General features: G+C 45.9%; 1 gene segment (V, D, J or C); it reads right to left on the reverse strand.

The window, feature by feature from the left end:
* Positions 1–2,059: 2,059 nt before the first annotated feature.
* The window catches only part of LOC136392466 (immunoglobulin lambda variable 6-57-like), a 150,549-nt gene continuing 134,367 nt past the window's right edge, over positions 2,060–18,241 (reverse strand). Inside the window, 2 exon segments of the V gene segment in view lie at positions 2,060–2,164; positions 10,912–11,044. Of these exon segments, the coding sequence occupies positions 2,060–2,164; positions 10,912–11,044 (238 nt within the window).

The raw sequence follows: 18,241 nt of genomic DNA on the forward strand, positions 1-18,241 counted from the left end.
GGAAAACAATGGGTTTTTGGGGAGAGGAGGGCTATTTTTATTACTTCAGTTTCCCCTGACACAGGTGTTCTTTGTGCATGGGGTTGTACTTATCTAAGTGACAGAGATAGTCAGCCTCCTCCTCAGGCTGGAGGTCAAAGGAGGTCAGTGAGGCCATGTGCACAACCAGGAGCCAGACAGGAGGGCTGGACCCCTGACTGTCAGGCACCTGACCTAGGTCACATGGTAGGATGGATGCGCTGGCTGGGTGCTCACTGTGTTTGCTGCTCCATGCTCAGGAGAAGGTGACCTCAGACCCTGGTCCATCAAGGGCTTCACAGGGGAGTGACAGACACTGGGGAGTCCCTGCTCCTGATGTCCCACAGCCCACCATCACCCCGGATTGTTGAGAAGCTCCAGTGTGGTGTAAGGACAGGACACAGTCAGGGCCTCGGGGCTCAGGAAACTCCCTCTCAGGAGTTTCATGGCCCTGAGCACTGTCAGCTCTATGAGTGTCTCATCCATGGACCCACCTCACCCCCTTCCCTGGAGCGGGCTTCTCATTGTCCCACCAATGGTGGAGCATTCTCACCCTATCAAGACACTCAAAAAGATTTCTCGGCCTCAGCTCACAAATTTCTCTCTTGGTAACCCCTCTCTCCTGATTGAACACAGGCTCAGGAACCCCGTAGAAGCTGCACCCAGCTCTGAGCTGGAAGTCCTCCTGGGCCGCAGTCTCCACCGGGGACCCCACATCTAGGTGCCTATCCACGGTACTCAGAGCTCTTCCGACGCCTGTGCACAGGAGCCTGGGAGGGAGGGAAGGTCACTGCTCTGACCTCTCACAGGAGGAGTCCTGGATGTAGAGGACGGTCCACCTGCGGGAATGGTCCCCGAGCTCTGAAAAAGAAAAAAAGAAAAGAAAAAACTTATTTTCTTATTTCAAGAGAAGAGCAGCAGTCCCACAAGCTCTGATTTATTACACATGGCTAACAGGCAAAATTTCAGTGAGATAATTAGTAATTTTTGATTTTGCTTTTCTATTCCTGACACTTTAGAAACATGGAATAAAAAATTGATAGTAGAAATTCTAAACCAGAAATTACTTCCAAATATACTTTGCACATAGAAGTTACTTTAAAATACTCATTTGTTGTGAATTAAAACTGTGGTAATTGAGATTTTCGTCCCACTTCCCCTTGGGTGTGTGTCACTGTGGGGAGCGTTATTGTACCCGATGTGACAGTAATAGTCCGCCTCGTCCTCAGGCTGCAGCCCAGAGATGAGCAGGAGCCCCGCATTGGCCGAGGCATCTTTGGATCCAGAGAAGCGGCTGGGGACCCCGGAGCCCTGGTGCTTATCTGAGTCTGACTTGAACCACAGGAGAAACCGGGGAGGGCTCCCTGGCTTCTGCTGGTACCAGCGTATGAGTTTTCCACCAACATCAATGTCACTTCTCAGGGTACAGGTGAGTCTGGCTGATGCTCCAGGAGACACAGAGAGGAAGGGCGGCTGAGTCAGCACAGGCTGGGACAGGGAACCTGCAAACACAGACATTTGTCAGTAATGGTATGGGGACCAGGGAAAATTTCTCATGAGATTCAGCATGAAGGGAATAAACTTGGTCCTCAAGGCCAGTCCCCACCTGCACAGTGAGAGAGGAGCACGAGGAGGAGAGGGGTCCAGGCCATGGTGCTCACAGCCCTGAGCCCACAGTGGGGCTGGGCTGCCCCAGGCCTCCTTTTCTTCTCTCCCCTCTGCCAGAGGAGGGGCTGTCCATGCAAATGTCTGTCCCTCAGTGACCTCCCCACACCTCCCAGGCCCTGGTACTGAGCTCAGCTCACACCCCACACTGAGGAGAAAGGAATTTAGCTTTACCCCTTGGGAGAGCCCCAAGAAAAAGAATTGCTGAGACCACAAGGAGGTGGTCTTTGGGCACTCTAGACGGTCAGAGTGTGAACAGCTGCTGAGTCCCCATCAGGAAGCACAGGCCCAGCCCTCAGACCCAGGATCATTTGAGTGAATGGATCTTACCAGCTGTGGTGGAAATTCAGGACAGTCCCACAGCGCCTCCTGCTGGTCATAGGGCATACACCACCTCCTTGGGCCCTAAGGCCTGGGAGCCCTGCTGGTTACTGCAGCTCACCAGGTCACTGTCTCTATTCACAACCCCATGGTCTGACTCCTAAAAACACACAACCATATGCTTCAGCTATTCCACCTCTGGATATTAATAGGAACCTAAGAAAAATAATAACTCAAAAAATACATGCACCCCCATGCTCATGGCAGCATTACTTACAACAGACAAGACAGAGAAACAACCTTAACGCTTATCAAAAATTAAACACATACAGTATATGAATATACATGAATATTATGAATTTCTAAAAATAAACCTTTTAGACAATGAGCTAAGTGAAATAAGTCTGACAGAGGATGAGAAACACCATATGATCTCACTGATAAGTGGAATTAAACCATAACCAGGAGATCATTTGCTCTATTCCCTAGTTTTGTGTAAATTTTTAAACTTTTCTTTACTATAAATTTTAATTTCTAAATTATATAACTAGTAAGTTACAAAATTTAAATGAACTTCATTAACACAGAGCATTCTTAGACCTCATGAATTGAAATTATATAGTAGTGAGAAGAGCAATAACAGTAATATACTCGCTATTGAGTTAGCATCAGTTATGGAGGTGAAGTTTTCCTTTTAGTAATTTTTGTTTATTGATTGTAGAGAGAGGAGAGAGAGAGAAAGGAGATGAGTGGGAAGCATCAACTAGTAGTAGTTGATTCTTGTATGTGCCTTGACTAGGCAAGCCGAAGCTTTCGAACCAGCGACCTTAGCATTCCAGGTCAACTCTTATTCACTGAGCCACCACAGGTCAGGCTTGAGGCAGAATCTTTACTCTGAGATTCTCCTGCCCATGACAGTCATGAGTTGGGTGTGTGTGCATGTGTGAGTGTATGTACTGTTGGTATGTGTATGTGTGCTTAAGTATGTATGTATTTATGTTTGTTTGTGAGTCCGTCCCTGTGGTTTTTATACATAAGTCAACAACAATATTATATATTTACATATAGTTTTAACATCACAAAAACTTATCATATTTCCCCATGTATAATATGCACCTTTTTTCAAAAAAAATTTGAGGTCTAAAAACTGGGTGCATCTTATAAAATGGTTGTAGATTTTTACTTGCATTTCCTGCTTTTTCACGCTTTTTTTGTGCTCATAGTTGAAGACAGTGATTCATCATCAGAGACAGATGAGGACAAGCTAATGAATGGTAGTTTTGACAGTGATGAGGAGTTGTATCAATTTTATGATGAATGAAACTTGAGTTCCATAACTTTATGTAATACATTCTTTTTTCAAATTTCGGGCCCCCAAATTAATGTGCATCTTATACATGGGGAGATATGGTAGTTACTGATTATAATTTTGTAATATATATATATATATATATATTATTGACAGAGAGAGAGAGACAGAGAAAGGGACAGATAGGGACAGACAGACAGGAAGGGAGAGAGATGAGAAGCATTAATTCTTCATTGTGGCACCTTAGTTATTCATTGATTGCTTTCTCATATATGAGAAAGCAAGGTGACATGGAATACAGCAGAGTGAGCAATGCCATGTTTAAGCCAGCGACCTTGGGCTTCAAGCCAGAAACCTTTGGGCTCAAGCCAGTGACGATGGGGTCGTGTCTATGATCCCACGTTCAAGCCAGGGGCCATGTGCTCAAGCTGGATGAGCTAACACTCAAGCTGTTGACCTCGGGGGGGGGGCTTTAAATCTTGGTCCACCACTTCCCAGTCTGATGCTCTATTCACTGTGCAACAGCCTGGTCAGGCTGTATATATTTTTATATTATAAAATAGATCTAGGCACTGAGAATGGCCCCAACAGCTCCTTCTGGCCCAGGACCCTGGAAGCAGGCTGAGCACCCTCACAGCTAATGGAACAGCCCCGCTGTGTGCAGCTGGTGGAAGGAGAAAGCGATGCCCATCACCCATACTGGTTCACTTTTCACCACAGGAAACTCCCTGTGCAGGGAGTGAGGAGGGGAGGGGAGGAACCAGGCCATGACAGAGAGTCCAGAGCTCTGCTTGCTGAGGACTAATGTTACCCCTGGGAAAATCCCTCCTTAGGTGTTTCCTCCTTTGCGCATGGAGCACAGTGGGTCGTGTTTCTTCAACAAGATATAGTTTTGTTATATCATCTTTATCTATCTCTCCTATAAATCAAGCCTGGGCAATGACTTCCTAAAAGGAGAAGGTAAAATATGAGGCAAATGTGTAAGTCAGAGTCGAGTGCTCATGCAACTCTTGAAGAACCAGGTACAAACAAGTCACACTTCAGTGAGGACACTGCCTGCCCATGTGTGCAAGAGCCAGTAGAGAATCTTCCTAGCCTGCCTGGCCCAGAACCCTGAGCTCTCAGGCACAGTCAACCAGCGCCCCCTGCTGGTCACAGAACACACAACTAGCCGCCCATTTCACACCACCCAGCTCTCCTGGGAGGGCTCTGGTTTTGCACTTGCATCTTTCCAATGAGCCTACCTACCTGGGGCAGTAGAATTAGCTTATTCCCTCTGTGATATTGGGGTTAAGCCATTGATTTTTCCTAGTCAGTGATGACCTGTAGAGAGCTCTATAAAATACTATGTCACCAGACATTAAAGAATTACCTGACAATTGAGTTACTTCTACCTGACTCCTGCTCCCATTACTGGAGCATGACCACATTGTTTCTTCCTAGCTCATGGACTTTTTATTATTTATCTTAGAGATAAGGGAATGGCAGAAACATCAATCTGGTCCTGTTTGTGCTCTGACCGGGGATCAAACCCATAATCTTTGCAGCTCAGGACAATTCTTTAACCAAGCTATCCAGCCAGGACTGGTTAGTCAAGTCTTAGACTTAAAGTTTTCCATTAATCCCATTAGTTCATACCTGGTAATAATTCTACTGGGATGATCCATACGAATTGAAATATGTGTTTGTTTTGCTCTTATTAGTTGTTTGTCGTGAGTGTTTCCTGTTAGGTCCCCAGCCCCCAGTGGACATGCCCTGACTTTTTTTTTTTTATGCGTCCTTTGCCATGAGAACACATTGCTGTCAGGGAACAAATGTCTTATGTTTTTCATACTAATGCAGGTACTTACTCACCCTTGAATGTGATACAAACAATACTTCCATTCTTCTGACTCTTAAGGTATTTAAGACATTTTTTCTATTTATGTAATTTTTCTCAGTACAAAAATTGATATAAAATATTATTATGAGTAAAATTCTACCTGTTTTAGAAGTTCTTCCTTCATCATGAGATTTATAAACTCTATATTTTCTATTTTCAGTCTTCATTTTCTGGGCTCATGCTCATTTGTTAAGAGCCTTATGGATTTAATGGGGGTTGGATTAAAAAGGTTAGGTATAAATTAATTGATATTTATCCCATATCATTCTAATAGGAGAAAGCATAGGAAAAGTAGAACGGGTCACGAGGTTAAACTAGAAGAAGCGAACAGGAGACAGGCCTCAGAGCCACGCTGTTTCTGGGAAGGAGCTCCCGGGGCCTGAAGGTCAAGAGCTCCTCAGAGTGTCGTCTCAGAAGAAAATAACACTTAGCTTCTCTCAGGTGTCAGGCTTCAAAGAATGAGCAACAAATAATAAGACAGGGACAAGGACAGGCATGAGGATGTTAGCCGCCACCTGGGTCTCTCAGGTCGCATATACTGGTTTTCTGTTGTCCTTGTCACACCATCCAGAAACTCTGAGGGATATTTTGTATCTGGGTACAAAGTGATTCTGTTTGAATTGAAGAGCAATAAGAAATAGAGTTGTTGTCGGTGAGCCCTAGAATCAGGCCAAGGTGAGATCCTAAAACCTCCTGGTTTCAAAGCCAAAGTGTCAGGAGAGGACAAGACCTGAGCCAGGGTGGTCACAGTCAGGAACAGAGCAGTGATGGGTCCCAGGGGAAGGAGGGTAGATTTTCACCTCACTTCTGTATGGTGGGAAGTTCTCTGTGGCATCGGGTTGTACTGAGTCTGTGGCAGTGATGGTCAGCCACCTTATCAGTGGGAATCTGGAGGTCAGGGAGGCCGTGTGCACACACAGGAGCCAGAGAAGAGGCTGGACCTACTCCTGAGTGTAAGTCACCACTGTCTATGTCACAGGGTAAGAGATCTACTCAGGAGCCCTTAGAACCATTGCCATGGAAACCCTCCATGTATGATCACACCCAGAGTAGGAGAGGGCTACCAGGTCTGGGTTCATCAAGAGCTTCACAGGGGGAGTGACACAGGCACACACTGCAGAGTCCCAGCTTCTGATGTCCCACAACCCAGGCTAAACCTTGGATTGTTGGAAAACTTCAATGGGGTATCAGAAGAGAGAGGACACAGTCAGTGCTCTGGGTTCAGCTCACCAATTGAAGGGAGTCCCCATGGCAACGAGTGGGGTTGTGTCATTTATGGACCCACTTCACTCTCTTCCATGGGGCAGTTCTGCATTGTCCCAACAACAGTGGACTGTAATCTACCCCTGAGGCCCCATAGAGGGATGTACTGGACTCAGACCACAAGTCACATCTTCTGTTGACTAACTACCATCTCCTGAACATCACATCTGAAGGAACAGGTACTGTGAGAGTGCAGGTCAGCTTTGTGCCTCAAATTCTCATGGAGCCTGCGTCCTCACACAGCATCTCACGTTGTGGTGCCTCGTGCCCGCATGGCGGTTGGCAGTGAATTCCAGACCATGCTAGACAGCTTCACCTCAGCCTCACGGTGCTGATGCTGAGGGAGGGAGGTGTATGTGGGCCTCTCTTTCACCTTCTACACTGGATTCAGGGACACCAGAGAGCTCGCTGCTTCCCTCAGGGGGCTGCAAAGGGGTGAATGTGGGTGGGGTCGTGCAGGAGCAGGAATCAGACACAACATGAGAGCTGAGGGGACATGGGCATGACGTGAGGATCCTGTGGGTCTGGGTGAAGATGTAGAGAGATCCACAGGCAATAGGAAGAGGGAAGACAGAGATGGATCACATGACCCAGGGGATGTGGACAGCCAGGAAAAATGAAATTAAAATTTTCAAATGCAGACTCACAGGGGAAGAGCTTCACGATCCCAGAAGATGCGCTTTGGTTTGTCAGGTCACTGAGCTTGCTGGCTGGTTGAGGCTCCTGGAAGGGAAGAGTGGTAGCAGCCATGTGTTGGAGGGTGAGATGTGAGGAGAGGGTGACAAGGTGAACTGAGGGACAACAGAGTCCCATTAGGACAGATCAGATGGCAACTCTAAGAGAACGTCCAAAATCTCGATGTCCTTCTTTGAATGTTCTGTATAAGAGGAACCGTGGTGATTTGCCGATATTGATCACAAGAGAAGATAAATCCAAAGCTTATCATTTCATTACCCTTTGCAACATTAATCATCTTATTTCCAACACACGCAATTTGCATCATTGGCCATATCTTAGTATAATAAAAATAGTATGTTTTAAAAATATTCCCTAAAAGTATTTAGCATATTAGTGAACTCCAAGGTAAAATATGAGTTGAACAAACTTTTTGAAACATGTTTCTGCCCTGTTTGTGTGAGAGTTATGTGTGTAACTTTTAAAAATTATTTTGTGACCTGCTGATGTTACTTAGTGAGATAGCTAAGTGTATTATTATTCATAATCTGTTTATACTGTTGTGACTGTGGACCAAGTAAAACCTCAGTAAATTACTTTTTTAGGATCCTCGAGTATTTACCAAGAGCAACTAAAATTTTCTTTGCTGACTTTGTGTTTCAGAAACTTATAGCTACGGTCCTGGTGTGACTGTCATTGATTCTGGCACAGGTGAATCCTGACCAAGGAGAGCCTGAGGACTTCCGTGGAGCTAAGGAACACAGCGAGGGGAGCAGAAAGCAAACATACAAACAGACAAACAAACAAAAACAATGAGTCCCCATGGTGGGAGCTCAGAGGGGAGGCCTTTCTCTGGGTGCTGAGTGTGAACAGAAGCTTATTCAGGGAAAGGGATCCTCACAGAAGAGGACATAGAAGGTGAGGAATGTTCACCCTTCCGGGGCAGAGGGGAGAGGAGACTGCACACCCATGAGGGTTCTGCAGAGCAGGGACTGAGCGTGGCCTGGACATCCAGAGGGACCACTGCGGCCATCCTGAGACTTTGTCTTGTGTGCAGGGACATTATTAATCTGGCTGTGCCTGTCGCCAGTGATTCAAATTAAAGATTTAGGTCTGTAGATCGTTCTAGGATTTTGCAAGGGGACATCCTGGGGCAGCTCGATGAAAATGACAGCAGAGAAAACTGGGAAGGGCTGGAATAGCTCATGCCATGGTTAGAACATAGGGAGGTGACTGATTGAATCCCAGGCTGGGGAAGGGAGAGAAATGGTCCAGAGTGTCAGTAGATGAATAGTATCCCTGAGAGAGGAGGGGATGCCCCACCGACACCGGTGCTGTTGGGTGGAAGGGCAGATGCGAGGGTTGTTTATTGGGTTTGTGGTCCATTTGTCACATTGAGGCCAGGCTCTGAAAGTGGAGATGTGTTAGGAAGATTCAGAGACAATCAGTGCTGCAGAGACTGGTGTCCTCCTCTGTTGGAAGACTAACGGTATAAGAAGTCATCAATTGCTAGGGGATTTTGAATGTGTCATTCATGCATTCATTCATTCATAAAGTCATCCTTTAAACAGATAAGTAAGGAATGTCTCACAGGAGTCAGGCTTGCGACATGGGAGGGGTCAGGCCAGAGCCTGGATCACTGGAGCAGGAGGATCCGGCCACAGGTGGGGGTGCAGATGGCTCCGGAGGGTAGCCCAGGCTGACGGATTCCTGGCATCTCCCAGATGAGTCAACAGGTAAGAGAATGGGTGTCTTACAGAGCCTTCCCTCCAAGTCTGCAGCTAGTGCAGGGAGGACAGTGTCTTTATGGATGTAGGGACAAATTAGAGGAGAAGGCAGAGAGGAGGAGGGCCCTGACCTTGTCCTGGTGGTGAAATGCAGCAACACAGGCCATCCAGGCAGCCCTGGAAGTGCACCACCCAGACTGACTTCCAGGAGACTCTGAATGGGGAGCAGAGGTGCCCTGTAGTCTCACAGCCTTGAGGCTGCTCCAGGCATGATTGGCACAGCAGGTGCCTAAAGCCCAGCCTTTCCTGCTATAGGCAGTGTCTTCATGGGCACCCCACATGCAGGAGATTTCAGTCTCCCCTGCCCACCTGAGACTTCCCCAGACCTGCGCTATGCTCTGAGGCTCTTCCTACCCATCCTTCTCTCCCCCTTCCCGGGAGCAGCCGTTCTATGAAGGCTTCCCTCCCTCTCCAGCTCCTTCCTGTTTGTCCGTGACCAGCGTTCCCTCCTCCAAAATATAACCCTTCTCTGTCATCTACATCACATAGAACTTCCAGATTAGAGAGATAGACAATCCCAAAGAAAAACATGTGGCTTGTTTTGTTAATTATTACAGTAAATCAATTTTTAAAGTATATCATTGACTTACTATGTTAATGTCTATATAGTATGTATCTATACACGTATATTATGGAGAAGTTAAAAGAGTCCCAGGAGGGGAGACCTCAGGACTATGCACTGCTTTAAATTCTGTGTGTTGTGTCCTCTGAACTTTTAAAAAGTGCATTTGCTCCAGAGAAACACCATCTCATGAAATCTGTGGAAATGTCTCTGGGTGTGTTCATATCAGACGTCATATTACAGCTGTGGTTTGATTTAAACTTACTGAAGATCCCTGTATGATGAATGAGGCTATGAAGTTTCTTCACAATGTGTAGCCTAGGGAACACTTCCAAAGAGGAGGGATTTGCATTATGTTTCTTAGTGCCTAAGTGTATCTTTGACCTTCACAGAAGTGGGAGAAGAGGGTAAATTTAAACAGCAGCCTGTTCTTTTCAGACCCATAGAAAAATACAGACACCAAGAGTACAAGAACTATCATGAGTTTCTTCATGCTGTGTCTCATGCTTGAAAAATTCTCCAGCCCTGACTAGATAGCTCAGGTGCTTAGAGTGTCATCCCATTATGCAAAGTTTGTGTGTTTGATCCCGGGTCAGGGCACACACAGGAAAAGATAAATGTTTCTGTTTCTCTGTCTTTCTTCCATCTTCTCTCTAAAATTGATAAATACATTTTAAGAAAACCCTTAAAAAAATAAACACACCAAAAGATAATATATGAAGATAGATATGCTAGAATTTCATGTGCATTGCTTAAAATTTCAATATATTAACGGCACCCATAGTCTGGCCAAAAATTGTACTCTGGTTAACAGGAGATTCCATGTGACTGGGCCACAGGCTCTCTGACCTCATGTGAGTGTGTGTAACTGTCCTGTCTAACAGACGGGAACACGGAAAGACAGAGAGATAACACATCTAGTCTCCGTCCAGCTGAATGGCCTAAACAGGACTGAAAGTCAAACGTGTCCCAATAGCTGAAAGCATGTCCTTTAACCCAGTGGTTCTCATACTGGGATGATGAGAACCAAATGTCAGGGGACATTGGAAATGTCTGAAGGTGTTTTTGAGGGTCATTACTTAGAGAACAGGGAACTACTAGCAATGTAGTCATGGAGCCTAAAGGATGTTTCTATGTCCGATGTGTACAGAAGACCCCTCTCCACAGGCGATGACCCGATCTCCAATGTCAGATATGCAGAGGCTCAGAAACCCTGTTTTGAACTAAATCACCTCCATGAAGTGATTACAACGGAAATAGACAATAATCAACACATGGGGGAAATCTGGAAAAAAAAATACAGAAGGACACAGAAACCGACAATCTCAACACAAACTTTCCAGCAGGAGACAGAAAGGAACTCCTCTCTGTGGTGTAGACGGTGAGGGCAGACCCAGGACCGGGAGGCTCTGGGGAGTTTTGGTCTCACTTCCCCATGAGTCTGGAGCACTGTGTGATTATAGCTGCTGCCGCTGCTATCATAATCATAAGACTGACAGTAGTAGTCGGCCTCGTCCTCGGGCTGCAGCCCAGAGATGATCAGGGAGGCGGCATTGGTGGAGCTGTCGATGGACCCGGAAAACCGATCCGGAACCCCAGAAGGTCTCTTGTTATCATTGTATATAACGGTGGTGGGGACACTGCCCGGGCGCTGCTGGTACCAGTAAACATACCTGCTTCCAATGCTGCCGCTGCTGCGGGTGCAGGAGATGGTGACCTTCTGTCCAGGAGACCCCGACACAGAGTGGGGCTGTGTCAGCACAAACTGGGCCCAGGACCCTGCAAGGAGGGAGCAACACAGAGATCAGGGAGGACAGAACAGACCCCTTTCCCAGGGAGGGGGGAGAGGTCATCCTCCCAGGTGACAAACAGGTGCCCTCCCAGAATTCCCTCAGGCTCCACCTGTACAGTGAGCCAGGAGGGCGAGGAGGAGTGGAGCCCAATCCATGGTGCAGACGCCCCAGACTCTGCTTCCTGACCCACAGCCAGGCCTGAGCCTTTACTCTTCTTATATGTCCCCCTGACACAGAGGGGGGAGTCTATGCAAATCTTCCTCTTTCTGGAGGCTGTGCAATCTTCCTTTTCCTTAGGCTCCTCTTACATACAGAGCCAGACTCCTGCTGAACTAGGGGAGGGGGAGGGCCGAGCCCAAGGATGACACAGGAAACCTGCAAGAGTCAGGGAGAGAACCCACAGCTGAAGACTAAGGGCACGTGTGTGCTCTCCAGTGAATGTAGGAGGCATGGTGACCGTGGGTGACAGCTGGGACTCAGGGCTCCTGCCCCAATCCTGGCCCTAATAGAGCCCCCTTTACAGTTACAGTGTTCTCAAATTGGCTCATTTCACTTAAGAATATGTGTGTTAGGTTCCTGTGTTTTTCTGTGGCCTTAAAAATTATTCTTTATATTTCCAATCATATTTCATTGCATAAATGAACAAGCGTTTTCTGTGACCCTGTTGAGGGTCATAGCAGTTGCTTTTTAAGGTATAACAAATGCAAAAAAAGGGGCTACAATTTTTTGTGCTCATACTTGTTTGAACATAAGTAACTGATATAAGTAAACACCCAGCAATGTGATGTCTATATTGTATCAGGTAAAAGTGTGTTTAGCTTTGTAAGAAACTGACATAGGGCCTTAAAAAACAGCCATGCTATTTTGCACTCCCAGCAGCATGAGTTAAAGTTCCTGCTGCCCACATCCTGGGTAGCATTTGCTGTCATCCGTGTATTGAGGGTTACCATTCTAATGAGACTAGTGGCATCTCTTGTTTAAAGTTGTAATGCCCAATGACACTGTGTTGAGCACCTTCTCAGGTGCTGACTCCCAGGTGTACATAGTCCTCAGTGATGAGACTGTTCAGATCTGCTCAGTGGGCAGGCGTTCCCTACTATCGGGGACTGGAGCTGTATTATAAAGATTATTTATATTTATTAAAATATAATATACTACCCCTCAATAATTGGTAAAAATACACAGATTGCAAAAGTCACTTCATATCAAATTAATGAATACAATCAAGACTCCTTTAAGTGGTGATAATTAAATAATGTAATAATATAATATTCATATTATATTTTAATATTGTACTACTTGCTTCTTTGGATGATATCCAAATGAAGTTTTCAAAACATATTTTAACATTTAATATCAATATGTATTTTATTCCATTTTCAGTTCAATTAGGTATTTAATAAAAAATTGAAGTGTTGTGTGATTTTTTTTATCTATTTTGAGGTGAAAATCAGGCCTGGACAATTGAATCTATGAGGGGAGGGGGCTGAGATATGAGGTAAGTGTGTGAGTCAGAGCCAACTGCTCATGCGCCTTTCTCGGTCCACAGGTGCAGGGAAGTCACACTACAGTGAGGACACTGCCTGCCCAAGTGTGCAAGAGCCAGTACAGAACTTTCCTAGCCTACTTGGCCCAGAACCCTGAGCCTCAGGTGAAGTCCACCAGCGCCCCCTACTGGTCTCAGAACAATTATCCCCATTTCAAACCAACCAGCTCTCCTGGAAGGGCTCTGGTTTGTGAAATTGGGTCATTCTGATGCCACTACCCAAGGCAGTAGAATCAATAGATCCCCTCAGTGTAGCTTTGTGTTGAGACATTCATTTTTAAAGGTCACTAATGATATCCAGACAGCACAAAAATGTGCAAGGTTACCAGATATCACAGGATTGTTTGAGCTTTGAGTTTACTTCTGTCTTGCCCCTGGGTTCACTACTGGTAAGTGAACACCTTATAACAAGATCTTGGATTAAGATTCTGCGAAGAACCCTGTTGGTTCCTACCTGGTGAGCCTTGACAGTGGATTGATTTAGTTGCTAGGGGTGTTGTTAGGGCTCCTGTCAGCTCCCCATCCTCACTGCACATGTCTTGGGTCTTTATCTTTGTATTTGCCATGAGAACATGATGCTGTCCGAGAAGACAGGTCTTTTGTTGTTGATAGATTCAGTGTGTTCTCATTTACGCTTGAACTCAACCTGGAAATGCATATACACAGGGGTGGGCAAAGGTACATTTACAGTTGTACTACAGATAAACAATACAACATTAATAAATAAGAATACAAGTCTAAGCTCCATGTTTTATGTACTCACAAATGTTAAGTTACATTTGCCTACACTTACACACTCACACACACACACATATATATTTGATAAATATATTTTTGTCTAGTTTTGTGATTTTCCTCAACATTACCATAAAAGCACATCTCATCTCTTTTCAGAGCTTACTTCTTAATTTCTGACCTAAAACTGCTCCTTCCCTTTTGTGTCCTAATCCTCATTAGCCCTGATACAGTTCATTTGTTAAGAGTTTGGTGGTTTTCATGGGGGTTGGATTTATAATTTTATACCTCCAAACATAGATGCTTACTCATTATCACACCAAACAAAGAACCACAGAGGGAAAGGTATGACAGGTCATGTGGTCACAGTGGAGAAAGTGAGCAGGTGACAGGTCTGAGAGCCATGTCTTCACAGGGAAGGTTTCCCAGAACCTGCAGATCAGGTGTCCTCAGCGGGTGACCGCCAGCAAACAGAGAAAGCAGCTTCCCTGAGTGGTGAGGGTGCAGGGGATGGGCATCAAGCCCAGGCCGGGAGCAGGGCCATGCAGGGAGGCGGGAGAGGGCCCTCGAGTCTCCCAGGGCACAGATACCAGACTTGTGCATTTCTTGTCACCTGCCCAGCAGCTCTGAGGGATATTTTGTATCTCAGTACAAAGGGACTCAGCTTGAATTTAAAGACCAGTAAGAAAAGTAAATATTTTATTGACCATTCAAGACAGACCAAGGCAAGACCATGAGGCCACCTGGTTTAATAGCCTAGGTGACAGCAGAAGCTGTCTTATGACTAAAGGTGTTGGTCTCAACCAAGGACAGAGAAAGAATGGGTCATGGTGAGAAGAGGGCTGTGATTAGTCCGGTTTCCCTGGGCACAGGTGTTCTTTGTGCATGGGGTTGTACTTATCTAAGTGACAGTGATAGTCAGCCTCCTCATCAGGCTAGAGGTCAAAGGAGGTCAGTGAGGCCATGTGCACAACCAGGAGCCAGACAAGAGAGCTGGACCCCTGACTGTCAGGCACCTGACTTAGGTCACATGGTAGGATGGATGCCCTGGCTGGGTGCTCACTGTGTTTGCTGCTCCATGCTCAGGAGAAGGTGACCTCAGACCCTGGTTCATCAAGGGCTTCACAGGGGGAGTGACAGACACTGGGGAGTCCCTGCTCCTGATGTCCCACAGCCCACCATCACCCCGGATTGTTGGGAAGCTCCAGTGTGGTGTAAGGACAGGACACAGTCAGGGCCTTGGGGCTCAGGAAACTCCCTCTCAGGAGTTCCATGGCCCTGAGCACTGTCAGCTCTATGAGTGTCTCATCCATGGACCCACCTCACCCCCTTCCCTGGAGCGGGCTCCGCATTGTCCCACCAATGGTGGAGCATTCTCACCCTATCAAGACACTCAAAAAGATTTCTCGGCCTCAGCTCACAAATTTCTCTCTTGGTAACCCCTCTCTCCTGATTGAACACAGGCTCAGGAACCCCATAGAAGCTGCACCCAGCTCTGAGCTGGAAGTCCTCCTGGGCCACAGTCACCACCGGGGACCCCACATCTAGGTGCTCGTCCATGGTACTCAGAGCTGTTCCACTCCCTGTGCACAGGAGCCTGGGAGGGAGGGAAGGTCACTGCTCTGACCTCTCACAGGAGGAGTCCTGGATGTAGAGGACGGTCCACCTGCGGGAATGGTCCCCGAGCTCTGAAAAAGAAAAAAAAAGAAAGAAAAACTTATTTTCTTATTTCAAGAGAAAAGCAGCAGTCCCACAACCTCTGATTTATTACACATGGCTAACAGGCAAAATTTCAGTGACATAATTAGTAACTTATTTTTGATTTTGCTTTTCTATTCCTGACACTTAAGAAACATGGAATAAAAAATTGATAGTAGAAATTCTAAACCAGAAATTACTTCCAAAAATATACTTTGCACATAGAAGTTACTTCAAAATGCTCATTTGTTGTGAATTAAAACTGTGGTAATTGAGGTTTCTGTCCCACTCCCCCTTGGGTGTGTGTCACTGTGGGGAGCGTTATTGTACCCGATGAGACAGTAATAGTCTACCTCGTCCTCAGGCTGGAGCCCAGAGATGAGCAGGAGCCTCGCATTGGCCGAGGTGTCTTTGGATCCAGAGAAGCGGCTGGGGACCCCAGAGCCCTGGTGCTTATTGGAGTCTGACTTGAACCACAGGAGAAACTGAGGAGGGTTCCCTGGCTTCTGCTGGTACCAGTGTATGAGTTTTCCACCAACACTGAAGCCACTGCTCAGGGTGCAGGTGAGTCTGGCTGATGCTCCAGGAGACCCAGAGAGGGAGGGCGGCTGAGTCAGCACAGGCTGGGACAGGGAACCTGCAGACACAGACACTTGTCAGTAATGGTACGGGGACCAGGGAAAATTTCTCATGAGATTCAGCATGAAGGGAATAAACTTAGTCCCCAAGGCCTGTCCCCACCTGCACAGTGAGAGAGGAGCATGAGGAGGAGAGGGGTCCAGGCCATGGTGCTCACAGCCCTGAGCCCACAGTGGGGCTGGGCTGCCCCAGGCCTCCTTTTCTCCTCCCCCCTCTGGCAGAGGAGGGGTTGTCCATGCCAATGTGTGTCCCTCAGTTACCACCAGTTCCTCCCTGAGCCCTGGGACTGAGCTCAGCTCACACCCCACACTGAGGAGGAAGGAATTTGGCTTCCCTCCTTGGGAGAGCCCCAAGAAAAAGAATTGCTGAGACCACATGGAGGTGGCCTCTGGACACTCTAGACCAGCGGTCCCCAAACTACGGCCCGCAGGCCACATGCAGCCCCCTAAGGCCATTTATCCGGCCCCCGCCGCACTTCCGGAAGGGGCAACTCTTTCATTGGTGGTCAGTGAGAGAGCACAGGATGCATCCTGTGTGCTGTATGTGGTGGCGGCACAAAGCGCAGTGATGCGGGACGCACGCGTCAGGGCTCCGGAACTGCGTCATATCACTTGTTATGGCTAGCACTGACAAATATGGAACCAGACACTGACCATCTCATTAGCCAAAAGCAGGCCCATAGTTCCCATTGAAATACTGGTCAGTTTGTTGATTTAAATTTACCTGTTCTTTATTTTAAATATTGTATTTGTTCCTGTTTTTTTTTTTTTTTTTACTTTAAAATAAGATATGTGCAGTGTGCTTAGGGATTTGTTCATAGTTTTTTTATAGTCTGGCCCTCCAACGGTCTGAGGGACAGTGAACTGGCCCCCTGTGTAAAAAGTTTGGGGACCCCTGCTCTAGACAGTCAGAGTGAGAACAGCTGCTGAGTCCCCATCAGGTAGCACAGGCCCAGCCCTCAGACTCAGGATCATTTGAGTGAATGGATCTTACCAGCTGTGGTGAAAATTCAGGACAGTCCCACAGCGCCTCCTGCTGGTCATAGGGCATACACCATCTCCTTGGACCCTAAGGCCTGGGAGCCCTGCTGGTTACTGCAGCTCACCAGGTCACTGTCTCTATTCACAACCCCATGGTCTGACTCCTAAAAACACACAACCATATGCTTCAGCTATTCCACCTCTGGGTATTAATTGGAACCTAAGAAAAATAGTAACTCAAAAGATACATGCACCCCCATGCTCATGGCAGCATTACTTACAACAGACAAGACAGAGAAACAACCTTAATGCTTATTAAAAATTAAACACATACATTATATGAATATACATGAATATTATGAATTTCTAAAAATAAACCTTTAGACAATGAGCTAAGTGAAATAAGTCTGACAGAGGATGAGAAACACCATATGATCTCACTGATAAGTGGAATTAAACCATAACCAGGAGATCATTTGCTCTATTCTCTAGTTTTGTGTAAATTTTTTAATTTTTCTTTACTATAAATTTTAATTTTCAAATAATATAACTAGTAAGTTACAAAATTTGAATTAACTTAGTTAACAAAGAGCATTCTCAGCCCTCATGAATTGAAATTATATAGTAGTAAAATTAGCAATAACAATAATATACTTGCTATTGAGTTAGCATCAGTTATGGAGGTGAAGTTTTCCTGTTTTTAATTTTTGTTTATTGATTTTAGAGAGAGGAGAGAGAGAGAAAGGAGATGAGTCGGAAACATCAACGAATAGTAGTTGCTTCTTGTATGTGCCTTGACCAGGCAAGCTGCGGGTTACGAACCAGCGACCTTCGCATTGCAGGTTAACTCTTATTCACTGCGCCACCACAGGTCAGGCTTGAGGCAGAATCTTTACTTCTCCATACTCTGAGATTCTCCTGCCCATGACAGTCATGAGTTGGGTATATGTGCATGTGTGAGTGTATGTACTGTTGGTATGTGTATGTGTGTTTAAGTATGTATGTATTTATGTTTGTGAGTCCATCCCTGTGGTTTTTATACATAAGTCAACACTATTGTGTATTTACATATATGATAGTATTAACATCACAAAAACTTACCGTATTTCCCCATGTATAATATGCACCTTCTTAAAAATTTGAGGTCTAAAAATTGGGTGCGTCTTACAAAATGGTTGTAAATATTTTACTTGCAATTCCCACTTTTTCATGCTTTTTTTTGTGCTCATAGTTGAAGACAGTGATTCATCATCAGAGACAGACGAGGACAAACTAAGGGATGGGAGTTATGACAGTGATGAGGAGCTATATAAATTTTATGATAAATAAAACTTGAGTTCCATAACTTTATGTAATACTTTTTTTAAT

The sequence above is a fragment of the Saccopteryx leptura genome, chromosome 2, assembly GCF_036850995.1.
Source record: "Saccopteryx leptura isolate mSacLep1 chromosome 2, mSacLep1_pri_phased_curated, whole genome shotgun sequence".
Taxonomy (NCBI): domain Eukaryota; kingdom Metazoa; phylum Chordata; class Mammalia; order Chiroptera; family Emballonuridae; genus Saccopteryx; species Saccopteryx leptura.